Raw genomic sequence first — 20,702 nt, forward strand, 5'->3', positions numbered from 1 at the left:
GAGAGAGAGAGAGAGAGAGAGAGAGAGAGAGAGAGAGAGAGAGAGAGGAGATTTTTTTTTTACCAATCCCTATAATGTGGCCTTTTGAATACACACAGATGTGGGACACTATTATATCTAGATAAACCCACAAACAGTTGAAAATGAAAATTTTCAATTACTCACTGAGAACTCATCTGATATGTCTGCTGAACAGCATAGCTTAATAAGCCTTGAACATTTATATTAGACTATAGTTGGGAAAATCCTCTAACCCATAGCTTTTTTTTTAACAAGCTGTTGAATATTTCATATAATTCGTTGAACACTGACACTGAGAAATCATAGCTATCTGACAAACTTCCACACCAATGTGAAGCCTTAAAGTCTTCACCTAGACATTGGCTACTTCAAAGGACCTTTGAGCTCTTAATTTGCCAAGGCATGTTCGAAGACCCTGGAATAATCTGCCAGTTATTCCAAGAGAAAGGAACATTATTTAGAGGGTTATAGTCCTGTGTGTCATCTATCCTGAGGCTTCATTCTTGACAATGGTGATAAGTCATGTGTCAAATTAAAAATGTTATTTTTACAGTGTTTGGAATGTTATATAAAATGTGGAGTTATGTTAGATTGACTAGACAGACAATGGCATCCTGAGGAAATTTCTTTTTGAAAGCCTTCTTAGAAAATAAACCAATTTCTGGAAACTAGATCACTGAAAAGAGACCCCATTTCCTGAAATGTTAGTAAAAAGCTCTTGACAGTGACAAGCTGGCTTTGAGCTGTGTCACTGCTGCTATTGGTCCCAACTTCAAACTGATGAATGTTTTTCTTGCCACTCATTTGATACAGAAGCTCTGATAAGAGTTTGGCATACTGGGCTCCTCATTAATTGTAGCTAGTCCCTTGGAGAATAATAACTAAGCGATTACATTTCCCTCTTAGGACTAGGACTCAAGTCTGAGGAACTCCCCAGCCAGATGAGCATAGCAGATTGGCCAGAAATGAAGAAGAAATTTGCAGATGTGTTTGCAAAGAAGACTAAGGCAGAGTGGTGCCGGATCTTTGATGGAACAGATGCGTGTGTGACCCCAGTGCTGACACTTGAGGAGGCCTCCCATCACCAGCACAACCAGGAACGGGCCTCCTTCATCACTGATGAGGAGCACCATACAAGCCCCCGTCCTGCACCTCAACTTTCCAGAACCCCCGCCATCCCTTCTACCAAAAGGGACCCTTCTGTAGGAGAGCACACTGTAGAGGTGCTTAGGGAATATGGATTCAGTCAGGAGGAGATCCGTCAGCTGCAGTCGGAGAGAATCATTGAAAGTAATAAGCTAACAGCCAACCTCTGACTCAGGCTCACGGCTCAAGCGAACCTGAAGGCTGTGTCTGTACTGGAGAAGGATGCCCACAATTGTGTGTGGGGGAATGTTGGTGCGCAGTAATGAAGTAATCCAAATATTCCAATCAAGACACAACGAAGGACTGATTGCAGGGTAATGATTGCACTCTCAGACTGCTTATCAGAGCCTCTGATTGAGGATGGTTTTGTGTGTGCACTGATATTAACTTGTGGCAGTTTTCTGCCTTTCAGTTCACTTGCTGAAGTATATTCATTGATTAAAACCCTTTTATAAATACAACTCTTATACTATTTTAAATGAGCTAATGTAACTTTCATAAATAAAGCTTTTTATTTCCTCCTTGAAGTGAAAAGTGCTTTTAAGTTGTAAAAGCTTTCTAGAAAGCCCTGTAGATGCCATTTAAATAACACTTTCTAATGCACTGAAATATTGGGTAACAAAATGCATACCCCTTAAAAAAAACAGCCAAACCTTTTATTCACCGCTTGTATTTGAACTCCAATGTTAGTGAATGGTCTGGAGGTTTTCTTTATAAAACCCTACTTCAGGTCACTGGGCTGCTGTGGGGGAGGAGCCTGGTGGTCCCTTCTCCATCACCTGACAGCAAGCCTTTTCCTCAGCTGACCATCCTGTATCCAGTGCAAACCTGCTAAGCTCCCCCGACCCGTGTCTGCCTCTGTCCTGATTATGTCTCCATTTGCCCGTAGAAGTCCTGCTCTTCCTCTCGAAAATCACAATGAGAAGTAACTTTAAGTAAACAAGTAAGTAAGGAGGTATTCTGTAGCCAATAAGGAGAACAAGCAGTACCCGGAAGACATTGCACTGAGCTGCACACCAGTGGCAGCCATGACTGACAGCTGAGCTGAGCTCCAGGTGCTAAGTGAGCATCTCATCTTTGGAAATCTCTTTACAGCTTCAAAAGATGCTAATGGCTTTGTCAGACTTGGCCTCGGGTCACAGGTTCATGGTTTTCCCTGCCCAGTGCTGGAGTTCACATTTCCATAGCAACCAAATTCCTCATCTCTTAATGGCTTCCTAACTCTTTCACAGGTGCTCCATTTCTTTTAAAAACGTATTTATTCTTTGAAGTTGTTATTTGTATATACAATGTATCTTGATCATATGTACCCCCTCATTCCTCCTCTCCAACACCCGCCCCAGCTCGTCTCCCTCCCAACAGTTTGTCTTCACTTCTGGTTTTCTTCACCTCTAATACCATTGCTTTGCTTTTATGTCTGTCATGTTACCTTTCTGGTAGATTTTTTGATGCAAGACTAGCCTTTCTAGCCCTGCAAAATTTTGCAATAGTGCTTTTTTTTCTCCTATAGGATAAAACACAATCTTAACACTAATAAATAACAATGAAACTTCTGAGGTCAACAATCCCATCCTCAACTTCTGCTCTACAGCCCTCTCTATCGGCCACCTGAAATGTCTGTATGCTGCGGTACCTCTTGCTTCTATTCCTTCCATGGGATGCATCATTTTCCTTTGTCCCTGCCACTTGGCTAGTCAACTCACACTGGCTCAAATGCAGCCTTCTCTGTCAAAACTTCCTGCCTTTCTCACCCCTCGGACAGTTTTGTACAGTGAATACGAACTGTGATGTCAGAAAAGTCATGTGTTCAAATTTCAGTCTCCCATATGACATCTAGTTCAATACTTTGGGATGCCTGACATACTGTAAAAGCTCAGAAATTGTCCATTCTTTCTGTTAGGACCCTTGCCATGTACCCATTGGACTTTGTTTATCTACCCACGGGTAGGAATTGCTTTTTGTTATGGCTTACAAATTCTTAATTAAGCCATGAGCTTTGGGGATAATGGTTCTAATATTTATATCTAGTTAAAAAACACTATGGAGTTGGCAAACCCAGAATCTGTAGGACCGTGATCTGAAAAGAAAAAGCCTTGAGAGGGATGGAGAAGAAGCAGGTGACTGAAGACAGGGAAACTTAGGGATAGAGAAATTATATTCCAGAATGTATTATTCACTTTATATTTTCACCCTGTTAATGGGGCTATATGGGAATTGATGAGATACTACAACTGATAAGGACAGATCACATGAAACAGGTGATAGGTACATCCAGACCACTTCTCTGTGTCCGTGTTTTCCAGGTTCACTCCAGGCTTCAGTAACAATGCCATTGCATTTTATCATTTACAAAATGACAAAATTCTTCCCCTGCACAAATCAGGATGCCTTCAGCTTCAAGAAATGCTTTTTAAAAAATAATGGGTATGCTTTGATGACAACAGAGTCCAGGGGAACAGGAGTCCAGGAGTTTTAGGATTGGTTGCATGGAATCCTTCCAGCCCCATTTCCCTGCAATTTTCCATTCTTCGAGCTTTGCACCCTCTATGCCTAGACCTCCGTAGTCTGGTGCTGACAACCTTGAAGAGCAGGTCTCAGGAACCCCGAATCAATCTTGTCCTGTGTCTGTGGACTGAATGCAATCACTGCCATTCTGACACTAATGTTCGGCAGAGACAGGAATATAATCCTTAGATAACACTGGCCAGTCTTTAGAACTGCCATGGTCTCAGCTTCCTGACACACTCAGGTGTGAGAGGGACGCAGTTCCAGAATCTACCCCAAGTTCCCTCAAGATGAAGAATGGATGTTGGGGTGGGGGGCAGATAATAGGAGCCCTCATACAGTGTGCTGGTAACTCTTCCACAGCCCAAGTGAGACAGTAGAGCAGTTTCCTCATTTTGCAGATGACAAAAAACAGATGCAAAAGCTCACTTCATAGTATCCCAGAACTCTTTGTGATACCCCTTGACTAGACAGCAAACACACCCTTATCATTCTAGCGCTAAATAGTTAGGTGGAAGAAATATTAACATCCTACCCTAGGAACTCATTAACTGTTTGAAAATCGTGATATGCGTAGATAGAAGGAAAAACTTCTAATTTCTCTTTATTGTAAAGTAGTTAATTACTAAATGGATACGTGTGTCTGTTACTACATAGCTTTCCCTGCCTGGGGATCAGACTACACAGTTTTTCCTTCATCTTCTGCTTCTTGTTGATTTTCCACTGAACATGCTTCCTCCTCCTCCTCTTCCTCCTCCTCCTCTTCCTCCTCCTCCTCCTCTTCCTCTTCCTCCTCTTCCTCCTCCTCCTCTTCCTCCTCCTCCTCTTCTTCCTCCTCTTCCTCTTCCTCCTCTTCCTCCTGTTTCTCCTCTCCCTCCTCTTCCTCCTCCTCCTTCACAGTGAGTTTAAGAAACCTGGAAACCCAGCTTCACAAAAATGAAATTTTTATATAGTGCAGTCTTACCATGAAAGCTTGAAATGGCGCAAATTTGCTGCCAACATGTTCTTTCACAGTTGAGTTGATTTCAAAATTTAAATATTCTGAGTTTAAATATGCAAGGGAGTTGTGTGTAATATTCGGGTGCCTTGATACACAGTTTGAGAAACATCAAATTAGGATCTGCCTAGGGAAGAGCAAAGACGAGGCACACCGAGAATTTAAACTTTACGGTTCTGCCATCATCCCTTATTCCTGAACTAATTTTAGAGGCATTTTTTTTCTAAAAGATATTCCCTGCCAGGTCCAGTAAGGAAAATGTGACTCACTTGAAGTCTTTAAAACAGAGAAAATTTAATTAGAAGAATGCATTGATGATAAAAATCAATGTAATATAGTAAGATTAGCAATATAGTAATTAGTAACATAGTAACAAAGTTTCCATGTCACTATATTTATTATGGGTAATATAGTAACATAGTGAGGCCATCCAGATATGAGCAGAATCAAGAATCAAGGAGCCAGGACGACACCCAGGTCTGTAGGAACAATAACTATGGAGAGTTAAGGAGACCCAGCAGTTCAGTGTGGCTAATAGACGTGGGATCACAGTAGAAAATCAGTCAATGCCAAAAATATTGGATGAAGAAAATAGGGACATACTCATTTTTCCCCCCACTCCTGACTTTTCCCCTAAGTTTCCTGTTGCCCAAATATGCCTAGAAGTCAGGGAGCAAGGAAGCCTGGGAAATGTAGTCCCACAGGGCCAAGCAAAGTAGGCAATGACTGGTACAAAACAGACTGTATTAACTCTATTCATTCAACTTCTATTTGTTAGTAAATATTTTAGGGGGACCTAAGAGGTGGCAGACCAGATGCTGGGGATGCCATAATGACCAAAATCGACCTGATATTTACCCTGAAGAGCAAGACAGATTAACAAAGGATATAAAAATACAGAAAATGCACCAAGTGCAGCAAGAGAAAAGTTCACGGAGTTATGTGGCAGCTAATGATTGGGGTAAAGGTTGCTCCCCCCCACCCCCAGTTTTAACTCTAGTTAATTTGTCTTTTAAGCTCTGGGTAGAAAATGTGAATCCAGGAAAACAGAATATCCAGATCCTTAGAAAGAAGTTTATAGAAATTATTTGATTATTTACATTTTATTTAGTCTCTGTATAAGGAAACTTTATGATTTTAAAACTATGAAACTAAGAGGTGTACAATTGTGTATGTGTGTGTATACGTGCACACACGGGTGCATGTGTGTGTATGTGGGGAGAGAGAGAGAGAGAGAGAGAGAGAGAGAGAGAGAGAGAGAGAGAGAGATTGATTCTGTGTGAAGAAATATCTTTAAAAAACACACGCATTCTAAAGACCCAGAGGGCTCACAACAGCTAATCTCTGTCATGCTTCCAAGTGCCAACGCCCCCTTTGCCTCTCATCATAACTTGTGATCTTGGAGGCATGAAAGAATTTCAGCCCCTCCTCCAGCCTGCCCATCTCTGTTGGTTGCTCAGGCAGGCTCCATGTCAGACCCGGTTTGGAGCACAAATCTTAGGACCACGCAGGAAGGTTATTCTCTCTGTGGTCATGAGTGGAAGCGATGGGCCGACTGACACACATGCTTATCAATCCTTAGCTGAGGATTGCCCCTTTGGCTCTGCGGAGCAACCCAAGAGATCCACAGGGAGACTCGTCATGCACAGCATGGCCATGTTCGGCCGAGAGTTTTGCTACGCGGTGGAAGCAGCTTATGTGACTCCGGTTCTGCTCAGCGTGGGCCTGCCTAAGAGTCTGTACAGCATGGTGTGGCTCCTCAGCCCCATCTTGGGATTCCTGCTACAGCCTGTGGTGGGATCAGCCAGTGATCACTGCAGGGCCAGGTGGGGTCGCCGGAGACCCTACATCCTGACTCTCGGCATCATGATGCTCTTAGGAATGACTCTGTACCTCAATGGAGATGCTGTTGTATCAGGTAAGTGGATCGCACAGACCCAGTAGTTAACTGCTGGGTTAAAATGTCATCAGTAGTTTTTAATGCCTAATGGAAAATGGCTAGAGCTAATGATCTCCCTCAGCGTGCAGTGACCTCCCTCCCACCTTTGAATGACCCCAAACCTGTGGTTGAGGGGCTTTGACCTCCAGAATCATCACGGCACTGTCTTTTATTATTGCAAGGTTTTTAAATGGGATTGAACTTATATCTGTTTCATCAAATTATATTATTAAAAATTATTTTTATTTATCAGTTGAAGGACTTTTGAGCCTATTACGCCTCATGGAAGACTTTGTTAAACTATCCAGCTATAAGCCTTTGTAACAAACCACCTGCTGTGTACAAATAAGGCTTAATTCTGGTGCTTAACATTTTAATTGGTGCAGGGCGCAGGCCTGTCAGCCCTTGGAGCATTTTTGCGTTGCAAATTCTGGGCAACAAATTTGGTGTTAAAGCAATATTTCTAGCTGCAAATCAGGTAATAACGTCTAAGTAGTTGGTGACAGTACACTGGAATAGAGATCACGAGGGGGCACATATTTTAAGACCACTTATATGGCAGTAGAATGAATGAGTATGATACAAACAGGAACCATTTGTCTATATTTAGGAAGATGTACAGTATGAAAATGTAAGATATGAATAGTAAATATAAGTACTGAAGGTAAGAAAGAGACTATAGGTTTATGTTTACACTTACTTTAATACTGGAATGTTTCAAATATGTTCATATCTTACACACCACTCTTAGGTTAACAAAGCAAACTATAAGCCAGGGAAACAACTTTATCATTCTTGACAGATTAGGTAGGTGGACAGAGCATGCAGATAGAATGGATCTTACCATGGATGTTAGTGTTAAAAGTTCTACAGTGATAAACCAAAGGGACTGGAGAGGGTTGGTTGGAGATAGACATGGTTTTTGTTTGTCTGGGTCATTCAAAAGTGTGTAACAAAGGACGACAGAGCTACAAACTCTCATACTTACTCCCCAAGCCGGCCACATCAGAGTCCTCAGAAATGGGGCCAGCAATCTGTATTTTGACAGAACAGTTAGGATGGCAGTCAGATACTCTAGAGTTTAAAGACCCCCGTGTTTGAGTAATTCTGTACAACTGTGGGTCTGCACATGGGTAAAGGGATGCCTTAGAGAGTAGCCGTCACCGGAGCTGGGATTCGAAGAATTTTATTCTGCTTATTCCATATTGTTATTGTTTTTAATTTAAAGAGGTGTCATTAAAATCCCAGATGATTCTGATAAAATGTGTAACCTGGTGCTCTTTAGAACAGTCCCCAAGATTGAACAACCGATACCACTCTATTTTCTAGAATATTTTCATACTCCTCCCCAAAGAAAGTCTCTACCACTGGAAGTCACTCCCCATTTTCTCCTATGTACCAGGAACTAGGAAATCACTAACTTACTTTCTGCCTATGTATTTGTCTTTCCTAGGCATCCAATTGCTACTTTCTTAAACATGGGGGGGGGGAAAAGCCATTTTTAGATGTAAAATCCAACCTACAAAACCAAAATGAAGTGATTTGATGAGAGTTTAAGTGAAATAAAAATATATGGGTTGTTTTAAACTTGATTCAGAAGATCTACGTTTGTTTTTCTTTTAGCTTTGGTTGCTAACCCGAGGCAGAAGCTGGTTTGGGCCATAAGCATCACCATGATAGGCGTAGTTCTCTTCGATTTTTCTGCTGACTTCATTGACGGGCCCATCAAAGCCTACTTATTTGATGTCTGCTCCCACCAGGACAAGGAGAAGGGTCTCCACTACCATGCCCTCTTCACAGGTAGGGAATATTCCAGAAAGCCTCTCCATCAGCTTTGCAGACAGGGAGAGATATCAGCGGAAGCATCCAGTGTCTCTGCACTTAGAACCTTTTGAATGAAAGGATCAGTTGATAGGAAGTGGTTGTCACGCGCTCTGGTCCATCCTCCGTTCATGTCTCTGAACAAAGCAAGCTCATGACTGGGGCTGCAGAGTTCCTGAAAGGGAAGTTTACATAAGAGGCTTCTTCAGAACACTGCCAAAGTGTGTCCTTCTGAAGCAGAAAGGAGCCCTGTGCACTGAACATTCTCTTTAAAGCAATGAGCCTCGGGCATTCATCTGTCATGCAGCCCCAGCCTTACTGGGGATGTGTTGAAAACGAGAGTTTCTGGGTCTTTCCTCTCCTTATGCCAATTCAGTCCATTTCAGGTGGGGCCCAGGAATTTGCATTTTATTTGATAAGGACCGGAGAGGATGTGGCAGGTATCCTTAAGAGATATGCTTGAAACCAAAACTAGAATTAAAGCAAGCAAACGAAACTCCACCATCTTCCAGAGTTCTTCAGTATAGAGAGAAATCAACCTGCTCACTTATAAATCTCCATGTTGGGTGGGCACTGAGGGGTCTTTCAATTTCTAGGGGGCTATTGTCAGCCTCCGTTCTTTGCCACTGGTCTGTTTCCTAAGCAGTGCTTGGTAGGTAGCACGCCAGGAGTAACATATCAGATATCCCGCATATCAGATATTTATATTATATTCATGCTGTTCATAACAGTAGCAACATTATAGTTAAGAAATAGCAACAAAAATAATTTTATGGTTGAGAGTCACCACAACATGAGGAATTGTATTAAAGGGTCCCAGCATTAGGAAGGCTGAGAACCACTGGTCTAAATATAAGACTAAGGGACCTTTGGCTGTCTTTTTTTTTTCTTTCTTTTTTTTTTAAATTGGATATTTTATTTACATTTCAGATGTTATCTCCTTTCCTCATTCCTCTCCTACCCAGAACCCCCCATCCCATCCCCCCTCCTCCTGCTTTTATGAGGTTGTGCCCCTACCCACCTCCCCACTCCCACCTCCATGCCTTTGAATTCCCCACACTGGGGCACCCAACCTTCATGAGACCAAGGACTTTCTCTCCAACCCATGTCCAACAAGGCCATCCTCCCCTACCTATTCAGCTGGAGCCATGGGTCCCTCCCTATGTGCTCCCAGGCTGGTGGTTTAGACCCTGGGAGCTCTGGTTGGTTGGTTTTGTTGCTCTCCTCATGGGGCTGCAAACCCCTTCAGCTTCTTCAGTCTTCTCTCTAACTCCTCCATTGGAAACCCCATGATCAGTTCAATGGTTAGCTGTGAGCATCCGCCTCTGTATATGTCAGGCTCTGGCAGACTTCTAAGGAGACAGCTGTATCAGGCTATCTTTATCATTAAGTGAAACAAACACTCTTAATCACTGAGCCTTCTCACCCCACTAACCCAACAGGCTGTGTTCACCCCACACCTGAGGCTTTAGCTCCCATTATTTCTCCACATTCTCTGTGCTCCAAATAACTCCCACTACGTTTCCAGTGCAGACCTCCGGGCGGTTTCATTCACTTGTCTTCTGGATCTTTCACCATGGACAGTCACATTGCAGATGCTCAGAATAAATCCTAATGCAATGCAAGAGGGAAACTGCCCTTTCCTTCTATTTTTAATTTTAACGATGCCTTAATTTATTCTTTGAGAATTCCAAACACTATATTTTTTATCATATTTATTTCCCTTCCTTAACTCATCCCAGATCCTCCCACTTTCCTTCTCTGGATTCAAGGTCTAATTTCACTCAGAATGTCCCACTGGAAATCAAAAATACTCTGAAATCCCCACCGTTCTCTTAAGGAGACAGTCCTAAACTCTTTTCCAAATTCCAATTTGACCTAATTTCTAACTTAGCCTAGGACTCAATTCACAAAATAATCAAAGCACAAAAGCGTATCGAGTGGATTTCTTGAGCAGGGAGAGGTGGGCTGCTCATCACCATTCCCACACTGGTCAGTGCACAGCCCCTGGGGGGGTTCTCTGGTCAGCCTGGTCTGCACAGGACTGCCTCTGCCTGGCTGGCTTCATTAGCGGAACGGTAATCGTCACGGTCATGGAGGACAGCAATCCAAGGTCAAGGTGTTGATAGAGGTGGGTTCTGAGAAAGCCTCTCTTCCTGACTTGCAGACATCTGCCATCCTGTATCCTTCTAAAATACCTGCCGCCCCTGGTTTTGATGGGAAGGGCAGTTGGTGACAGGGAAAAGTTCAGCCTACCTATGAGGAAACTCTCTAGTACTTCTCGACTTAAAAGCTCAGTTTGTTCTCAAGGGGCAATTTCCATATAATCTTTCTTGGTCTTTGCAAAATTTCTGCCTCCTATTTTAGAATGTTTCTAACCACCCCATTTTTACCATACATTTCATGAAAGAAGGAGCTCTTGGTAGAAATTGCGTGTGTGAACTAATGAGTGAGAAGCTGAGAGAGATGTGATACAGAGGTGAACAGCATTGTGTGCATATTAGTTTGCTACTTAGTTGCAATCCCACTAGCATCCCTCTGTTTTATCCACATCCTGATTCTTCCCGTTTTGTCCTCCTGTGTGTGGCAGGTGCGTAAGGCCTGGATAGCCTAGGAAAGGGGGTGAGCATAACAATGCTCACACGACAGGGGCTCAAACCCCTATATTGCTTTATTCTTCTTAAACAAGAATTTAGGAGAGAGAACACATGCTGGCGTTTGGTCAGCGGTCCATGCCAGCAGTAACTTAACTTTTATTTGGTTACTTTGTTGGTGGGTTGTCTCTTGGATACATGATGGTTGTCATAGTTCCAGCATGTTTCTTTTAAGACAGAGGGGATGGAGAGTAGAGTCAGGGAAGAGAGAAGGGGAAGTGATACCATCTTTTTTAAATGAGGAAAGCTTTCTACTCCCCACAGACACTTATTTATTTCTTGTTGTGCATAATTAGAACACCCAGTAGGTTGGAAAGTGAAGATTTGTTTAGTTTTTCATTTTTAGGGATGGGAGTGTTTACTTCCCTCGAGCCAATTGGGATCCGGTACTAAGGGAGAAGGGACATTTATTACTAAATAGGAGAAAGCCGATACTCAAATAAAATACAACCATGTGTATTGACTTTAAAGAAACATTTGTTTCTTTGTTTTCCTTTGTTTTGTCTCAATATAAGGACCAAACTCTGGATGTCAGGCAGTGTCTCCAGTGTTTGTGTTTGGCTTTGTGAGAGATCACTGTGGACAGCTTCAAGCAAGTCCATTCCCCAGTAGAAGAGCAAGCTCAAAGTCCTCCTCTTCTAGGGCAGTAGACCAGCGTTCCACCCAGTTTACAGCTTTGGTTCTAAAGTCTCTGAGTACTTGATGATGGCACTCTGCATTGTTTATAACAATCATGTTAAAGGACCATTCATAAAATGTGGCATGTCCTATTCTGTATATGTAAAGCAGCACATACAGTGTGTGTGTATATGTGTGTGTGTGTGTGTGTGTGTGTGTGTGTATGTGTGTAAGAGAGAGAGACAGACAGACAGATCGACAGAGACAGACAGAAGCAATGCCTTAACACTCTGCTCTGTCTTTGAATAAAACAGATGACTCCAGTATTCTACTCAAAGCAAGCATTTTCTGATAAAGGCATATTCAATATCAGGGATCATTTGGTTTGCCATAAACATAACATTCACACAGGCAATCTAGCCATCCCAGGAAATCGAAGTTCTTTTCATTTGTTTCCAAACTGTTTAGACCATCAGTTCTAAATGCTTTGCAAAATGTGTCGAAGAGTTCATTATGAATATTTTCCAGCCTGCTTCTTTGTGTCTGTGTGTATATTTATGTGCTAAAGAAATTTTTCTACTGGCTTCTGGTGAACAATTTTATTCCACCTTTTGTCTCTTCCATTAAAACTGTCATCTCTCCAGCCCTGGGTTAGCAGAAGCCATGATGGATTTGGTAAACATACTTGTAGCCTCTCAATATACAAAGCTATCAGTATAGAGATCATCCGAGGCCATAGAACCCAGTGAGCCAACAAATCCATGCTTACTGGTAGGAAGTGTCTTATTTATGTGGAGAGTTCCTAACCCAGTATATCTGTGCTAAGTTGAATGCCAGTACAAAGTATCTGTGGGTTGCAAACTTGTATCAGGCACCTTGGGAAATTCTGCCTCCCCTTGGCTGCAGTGCAGACTCAGGATGTCTGAAGTTGGTTTTCCTCCAGACCTGGGATCTATGACGTTAATTGTAAACAAACTGGCAAAGGCTCCATGGACAGAATGAAGATGTGTGTGAAGGGTCAAATGGAAGATTTGCGTGCTCACTTGCTTTCTCTATTGATCCATCAGTGAAAGTTGTATCTGTAATGAATGCTTCAGGGAGAAACTGCATTCCTTCAGAGGAAGAGGGAGGAACGCATCAGGCTTGGTGTCTTTTAACTTCAGAAAAGTGCTTCAAAGCATGCCCCAAAAATGCTAATGTAAAAACTGAAAATACTCTGTTTGGCAAATAATTAAAGACTAAGAAGAGAGTTAAAAATAGAATTTCAGACACAACTCCTTTAACCAAACTTTTTAAATTCAGTACAAAAGAACCACCTTTCATGTTTGGGGTTATTTAAACATTTTTCTACTTGAGAATAATTGTTGGATGAACGACTTTGTTTCATCAACTGGCTCCCTTTTGAAGTTTGTGCCTGTGAGACACTTTCACATCTCCCCCCCTCAGGCACCTTAGAAAGGACAAGCCAGAGCAGAAAGCAAGGACAGCCCCTCCCCATCACTTAAATTATTTTAGTTTCTTAGTCAGCATGTACTGTCTGTCCTTACAGCGTTCAGTGTGATGAAGCCTTCAGTGCATGTGTACAGTGTACAGTGACAGATCTGGCCTGTTAGCATCCCCCGTGTTCACGATGGTTGCTTCAATGTATTGAGAACCTTCTAACTCCCTTACTTACTCAAAGCCACACAAAAAAGTAGAATGTTGTTAGCTGGAATGCTGTAGACCATTAGATTTAATTATTTGGATCTAACTGTACTGTGTGGCCTAACTTTCCTCTGTCCCTCCTGTCCTCTACTAATGACTACTCTATGCTCTCCTCTGTGAGACCTCTATTTTTTTTTTTTTTTGCTTACCTTTCCCTGCTTGTCATTGTCACCCATCCCAATGTTCCCAGAAGAGAGCTTTCCTATAATCTCTTCTGTCTTGGAAGTCTGGGTACCAACTTCCTCTGCCTTCTTGTTCTGACCACAGAGCCTGTGTTCACACACACACAGCCTCATATTATTTATTTATTCTTTTTTGTCTGCATCCTCATCCCCACTGGTAGGAATATCTCTCCTTCTCACTGATCTGCAGCCAGCACCTTGAGCATAAATGTGGGAGGGGCTCAGGAACGAACCATCGGAGTGTTGGATATGCTCTTTTCACATCCTCTGTTTTCACATTGCTTAGGTTGTACTGCTGGGAGGTAAAGTGACTAACCCAAGGCCCCCCTACTGGATGTAGAGGAGGAGTAACATTCAACAAGGCAACAGTTAACTGAAGATGTGGTATCTGCTGTAGTTCAGATTCCTGTTAATATTGAGCCCCAGGAATCTGGAATTTGGATTCCTGTAAACATTCAGCAGAAGGAATTTGGACAAACTGTTTATTTGGGGTGAAATTTCATGGCGAAGGAGGGAAATGTTACCAAATGGGCCAACAAGGTATTATGGAGTTGGCTTCTACTTTCTGTCTCTATAGTTCTTGAGCTCTGTAAAGTGCATCTCAGAACTCTTCATTTGGGGGAAGAAAGGGTGAAAGATTCACCTCCACTAGGTTCCAGGAGAATCTGGAAGGTTCCAGAATGGTTCTCTGGAGCGACAGAGCAAGGCAGATTCGCAATGGCTCAAAGGGTTTTCCCCTCGGCACATAATCTCCATTCTTCTTGCTCACCACTAGGAGGCGCAAGAGCATCGTTCACCTTGGACGTGCACTAGCACCTAAGAGTTATAAATATTTGTTATGTAGACTTGAACAATGAACTGTAGGTAGTCACAAATGGCTTAAGAACCAGACAGGTTAATGAGCTGAAGATACACTCATCTCTAATCCTCAATCAAGAAAAGGAACCGGAGTCAGGTTTTATGAGCCCTGTCAGAAAACAAAGTTTCGGAACTAGGTTAGTGAGCCACTTTCCGTGCTTGAATTGAGAAACTCAGTTCTATAAAAATGATGAGATAATTACAGTTGGTGTCTAGTGGATTGAGCATGTTAGCACAAATTAGAAACGTCCATCAGGAAGAGAACCTGTAATCTCAGTGCATATGTACTCTTGAACAAAGACACTTTGCACTTTATCTACATGTATTTGGTTAAGTAAGAACAATATGATTTTGACACTGGTTTACCACACAATTTCTAGCCTGCAGCACAGGAAACATCCAGCAAAGGACCACACTGGATGAAATTTTGGGCCTAAAACAGATGGGTATCTGCCAAGGCAAACTTAGTCTAATTGCTTCTATGTTAAGGCGCTTTCCAACAGGACAAGGTGAGCTGAGCTTGGGCTCCATCAGATTAGAACAACCCCCCCCCCCTCCTTCAGGGGCTGCATCCAAGCTTTAGTGGTATAAAAAGCAAAGGTTTGGGAGGGAAAGTACGTAGGTTGAGCAACAACTGGCCACACTGGCATTTACTAGGCCGTTTATAGTCCCAGCATGCCTTAGTGGTCAGGTCGAACAGTCAGCACCAATTATCTTTCCTTCTATTTACAGGGCTCCCGCAGACTACGAACTCTTAGCTTCCTCTAGCCCAGCTGGCCTTCTTATTCACACACAGGGATGGTGGGAGATCAGCTCTGAGCTTCAAAGTCTCTAGAACTGCCCTTCCTTGCATCCTAGCAGAAAGATGAAACGGTCAGCGCCTATTGTTCTTGGAGTCCACACACACAAAGTTGTCTACTCCAGAATGTCATTTGTGATACCAATATTTACATCAAGGACCTTTATGGAATGGATGAACATTTGAGTCACCTCATTTGAAGATTGCCAGCAGAATTCCCAGCCTGATAAATAGATTATAGTAGGAGAAGTGTCTTTAAACAAGGAGACATTACATTCTTCCTCCTTGTTTCAATTTTCATATACTACAAGTTTAATGATTATCATGTACTTCACACTTTTGTGCCCCATATTAGAGAGTTTGTTGCCTAGATTGACCCCCAAAATAGGCAACTGTGGTGTTTCAGAACTATTATTTCATCACTGAAGAGGCAGAGGCAGGAGGATCACCATTTCAAGGCTAGAGACCTCATCCCAGAGGAACCTAAAATGGCCTTGAGTGTAGTGATGCAATGTTGTCCAGTGTTTCTAAGCCCACGGAGGCTGAGGTATCAATGGGCTATAGTAAAAGTGTCTTTAAATAGAAACACAAAGTGAAGTTTTGTGTTGATCTGCAGCCAAAAATGAGACAAGACTCCCAGGAATTCCATCCCGAATCATTCCCATTTGCAGTGGTCCATGCATTTACTTCATGTACTAATGGTTGTCACCAGTGGCAACTCCATAGGTTATAGCAACTGTGAATGATTAGCATACTTCCTCAAAGTACTGTCTTGAGGTCTGACTGTGGCACTATGTGACAAGTGGAACTGAGTTGGATTTACTGCATATCCATTCCTTCATGGAGGTCTTACTGCCTCATGGGGGCCCCTTCTAGAGTTGGATTTTCGAAGTCCCTTGAGAGGTGGGAGATGTACTTCTAACCTCTCACTCTTCAACCTCAAGAAAGTCTGCCAAGATTCTGGGCCATCACTGCCAAAATGGTTGACTAACACATGTACACTCATTGTGAACGCTCTGCTACTCAGACAGAGCTGTTTTCTTAAAGCACATATTCTATTGAATCTACAAGCAATACCTTTGGAGGCTTCCAGCCTTGGAAGCTCTACTAGGTCTTAATGAAGTAGGTTGTTCTTATAGCAGGACCTTTCCACATGCTTCACTCTTTCCACATGTGGCTATTTACCTTTCTGCTTCTCTGCCAGGGTCCCTTAACATGCACGTATCATGGTGTCTGCCTTCCCACGCTGAGTAGTCTCATGCTTCTGTACCAGATGCTTCATGTAGGTGCTGGAGATCTGACCTCTGATTCCCATGCTTGTGGGGCAGGTTGTCAGTGGAGCTATCGCCCATCATCAGAGGTGGGAGCTCTGTTTTCTTCCAGGGCCCTTTGGGTTTTACGAAATCACCAATGTCAGCACTGGAACTAGTATCTGAGTCACAGTACTCAGTTTTGTTGCTAAGTTGTGTAAGCCCTTACTCATAGAAGGACTGTTTGTATTTCAAGCAGGAAGTCAAGAGAACAGATCACTAATAACAATGTTTCAAATGTCAGAATGAGGGAGGAACCAATTTTGATGAGTCCCATCTCAGAGCCTCTCGAGTGACACCATGTTCATACCATGCACATAAAGCAAGAACCAGGAAGCCTTCCCTTTAGAGTCCCGTAAGATGATAATAAAATTAGGGGAAAAATCATGTTTAAAGTTTTGTTCTTATTTCTGTAGCTATCAAGCACAAACATGTGCCTAGAACTTCTTCCACAGTGATGAAGAGAAATGTCGAGGTTCTTTGATCATCCCAAGCTATTTTTTTTTATCTTCTCAAGAAGCTTGATGCTGGATAGGTGATAATAAAATCTTCTCTTTTATTGCTGCCGGAAATTGATTTCTATGGATTCTATGATTTCTATTGATTTCTATGGGTCAAGAAATTGAGCTTTTTGTTTGTTTGTTTGTTTGTTTGTTTTTGTTGTTTTTAAGTATAGAGACTGCAGTTTGGGAAGGCAGCAGTATCGCCAAGTTGGTAATTTACTAAGTACTTGCTGTGTGTTCACTGCTGTACTGAACATTTTTCATTTCCAAATCATGACCTTTCTGGTAGGTTACTTGTATGTTATAGATACACAGGGTGAAGGCCAGAGCTGGGACTTGAACCCACACTGTCTGAGCCTCTTGCTGTGCTGGCTCTTCATGATTAGCAGGCAGTGTCCGCTCTCCTCAGGGAGCTTTTCCATAGAAGGAAAAGGCCTGTGCATGGTGGGAAACAACCATGACTGATGGAGTATGTTAATACCTCTCTCTCTCTCTCTCTCTCTCCCCTTTTGCTTTCTAGGTTTTGGGGGTGCCCTTGGATACATTTTGGGTGCCATAGACTGGGTGCATCTAGAACTGGGAAGGCTGCTGGGCACCGAATTCCAGGTCATGTTCTTCTTCTCTGCCCTGGTTCTCACCTTGTGCTTCATCACGCATCTGTGCAGTATCCCTGAAGCCCCACTCAGAGATGGTGTAACAGACCTTCCCTCACAGCAGGACCCTCAGGGCTCCTCACTGTCAGCCAACGGGATACACGAATATGGTTCTATTGAGAAGGTTAGAAACGGAGGTGCAGACACAGAGCTGCCAGTGCAGGAAGGGAAAAACGAAAAGCCTTCTGGACAGGTAAAGATGCAAATTCATTTTTCATTGTTCTGCACATGGGGGAAGTGTTCTTGTTTAGTCACTTTATTCTTTGTGAAAAATTGTCGTATTTGATTATCTGATGTGAAGTTATGTCAAGTCTATTTGAACCTTTAAAACCTCCCTTAGTCGTTAGCTGTTGGAATGAGAATCTTGTGCCTCGGTGGTTTTCTCGCCTCTTACTCCTTTCAGAGCATCAAACTTGGAAAGGTGATGTCAACTGTAACAGTTAGACCGTGTGAGAACTCTCCGACCACCTTCTGTCGGCAGAAAATAGTCTCTTAGATAAGAATTACAATCTACAACTTTGTTCCTTCAAATGACAATGCCATTGAGTTATTGACTGGATTAGGCATGTGAATTTGAATAACATCATTTGGTTGGATAATTCTTTCAATCTGTTTTCAGTTCGCTGGGCAAAAGGTTCATTGGCTTCAACTTAAAATAAAAACAAAACAAAATAACAATAACAACAAACCACCAGCCAGAGAAAACGATCAAGGTTCATAGGAAATGTTCAGGGGAGAGGTTAGAATTATGTTGACCAATATAGAAGCCACTAACTGCACAGAACTGCTTAAATTACAGTTAACTAAAGTGAAATGAAATGAAGTCTCCATTAGTTCCATTAGTCGCATTTTGAAAGCTCAAAGTCACATGGGACAGGAAGTGCTTCCAAGGCACGAGTGTAGAACCTTTCCATCGTAATAAAAAGATGAATCTGTCTACACTGATCCAGTATGCACACTCTTCTGCCCTTCAATACCCATTTCTTGGGGTATAGTACAAACGATCCACATAGAAGTCTTATATTTGGCTGACCTGCATTATTTACTCAATGAATAACTGACAAGGTGGCTTTAGAACAGCCTAAAGATTTGGACATTTGTCAAATCCTGGTGCTACTACCTTTTAAAATGTATGACCTTGGACATCTATGTTTCTGTAAAATGAGAAAGTAATGTTGTCCACTAGCAAGGGATAGCATGTAATTCCTATGTAGCTCACACAGGATGGTTCCCACTGGATAGTAAGGTGTTCTTTTGAGTCTTCGAGTATGCTGAGTGCTCTAAACACAAACAGGGAGTGTCATCTATTTTCTAAAGTTTGATAAATGGTCCAGTACTTCACAGCTCTCCCGAGGTAAGCTTTTCCTGTTGGCTTAGCGAATTTACCACAATTATTGGATTTTACAACCAATATAAAGAAAGAAAGGTGATTTTTGAACTTTAAATTAAGTATGTAAGCATATATGCATGCTATTAATATAAACAAATTATTATTCATTTAACAAACTGCTCTGGATACTGGGTAAGTACATGGTACTATACTAGGGATTCTGAGACCATTACATTGAGTAATGTCCAGATCCTGTTCCTAGGAATTTATAACCCAGTCCCTTTGCCTGGGAAATTATAAATGGGCATGAGTCATTTATACCATCACAGCAAGGCACCAGGCACAGAATAGAAGATGCTACAACAGCAATGTTTGCATTGAGATTTTCTAAAAGACAGGTGTTTTGGGTAGAATTCAAGAAATTCTCTGGGTAAAGCAGCCTGAAAGACAAAGGAAGAAGCAGAAGTAGAAAGCATTATTCTCCTATCAAGATAAAGGTCAAACACCTGGGGAAGGAAGGGATGGGGACAAAGTGGGGCATCTCTGTCTCTCACCTGTACTACAGTACAAAGAGCTTCAGCCAGGTTGGAGGGGTTTTCCAGCCAAACTGGCCCTCAGTAAGTCCAAGTCTCATGGGAAGAGCTGGTTCTAGAACCTTACATCTTGCTTAGCCATTGTCAAGAATGGGTGGTTAATGTACAGATAGCACTTAGATGGTCACTCATCCGTGCATCCACCAGAAGGGATCAAAATGGCACATTTCTATGATGATAATGCTTCTCATAGCAAAACTCACGATCAATTTTGCAAAGGGAGAAATTGTTCTTAACCAAATAGAGCAAGGCTTTGAGGACTTAAAAAAATGTCACCCCAGCCTGGTGGATTGAATGATGGTCAAAATTTGAAGTGGAGATTTGGGGAAGAATGCTCCTGGCAGAGAAGAGGGTAATAGCAATGCCATAGAGTAAAGACAGAACAAAACCCCCAAAATTCCCTTAGTGTGTATGGGGGGGAAAGGTGGCATCCATCTTGGCCACTCTTATATAAAATAGATTTTCAGTCAAATTTGTAAAACAAGGGCGTAGGATAGGACTTAGTAGTAGAGCATTTGATAAAAGGATCAATTCACCGAAAGATAAACCTTACAAACGTCCATCAGCAGTAGCAGCCACTGTTGACAGATCTGAAGGGGCAGAACACACTGCAGTAGAGATCACAGGCACTGAAGCAAGACTTGCAAGGGTGGACAGATTACCCAGAGAAAATCAGCAAGGACACATGGGATTTGGACTGCACTTTACACCATAACGGCTTCAGAATACACAGTTTCCTCCATTGAACAGAACGGAGAGTATTCCTTAGGAATGAATTACAGAGACTGAAGTATCAACATGGAGCCTGCATGAGTCTGAGCTCGGTCCTCTGCATATATGTTATGGTTGTTAGCCTGGTGTTCTTGTGAGACTCCTAACAGTGGGAGTTGGTTTATCTCTGACTCTTGCCTGCTCTTGGGATCCTTTTCCTCATACTGGCTCGCCTTGTCCAGCCTTATTATAACTTGATCTGCCATGTTCAGTTGATATTTCTGAGAGACCTGCTTGTTCTCTCTCTCTCTCTCTCTCTCTCTCTCTCTCTCTCTCTCTCTCTCTCTCTCTCTCTCTC

General features: G+C 42.4%; 2 protein-coding genes across 2 annotated transcripts in view; both read left to right on the top strand.

Annotated features, from left to right (window-relative positions):
- The window catches only part of Amacr (alpha-methylacyl-CoA racemase), a 12,060-nt gene extending 10,366 nt beyond the window's left edge, over nucleotides 1–1,694 (top strand). The window contains exon 5 of the mRNA XM_028767611.1: nucleotides 928–1,694. Within this exon, the coding sequence (XP_028623444.1) occupies nucleotides 928–1,337 (410 nt within the window). The 3' untranslated portion in view covers nucleotides 1,338–1,694. The remainder of the gene's footprint in view (nucleotides 1–927) is intronic.
- A 4,405-nt stretch (nucleotides 1,695–6,099) lies between these two features.
- Slc45a2 (solute carrier family 45 member 2) overlaps nucleotides 6,100–20,702 on the top strand; it is a 28,847-nt gene continuing 14,244 nt past the window's right edge. The window contains exons 1-3 of the mRNA XM_028767693.1: nucleotides 6,100–6,587; nucleotides 8,232–8,408; nucleotides 17,578–17,903. Of these exons, the coding sequence (XP_028623526.1) occupies nucleotides 6,203–6,587; nucleotides 8,232–8,408; nucleotides 17,578–17,903 (888 nt within the window). The 5' untranslated portion in view covers nucleotides 6,100–6,202. The remainder of the gene's footprint in view (nucleotides 6,588–8,231; nucleotides 8,409–17,577; nucleotides 17,904–20,702) is intronic.

This window comes from Grammomys surdaster, unplaced genomic scaffold, assembly GCF_004785775.1.
Source record: "Grammomys surdaster isolate TR1022 unplaced genomic scaffold, NIH_TR_1.0 174, whole genome shotgun sequence".
Classification (NCBI taxonomy): domain Eukaryota; kingdom Metazoa; phylum Chordata; class Mammalia; order Rodentia; family Muridae; genus Grammomys; species Grammomys surdaster.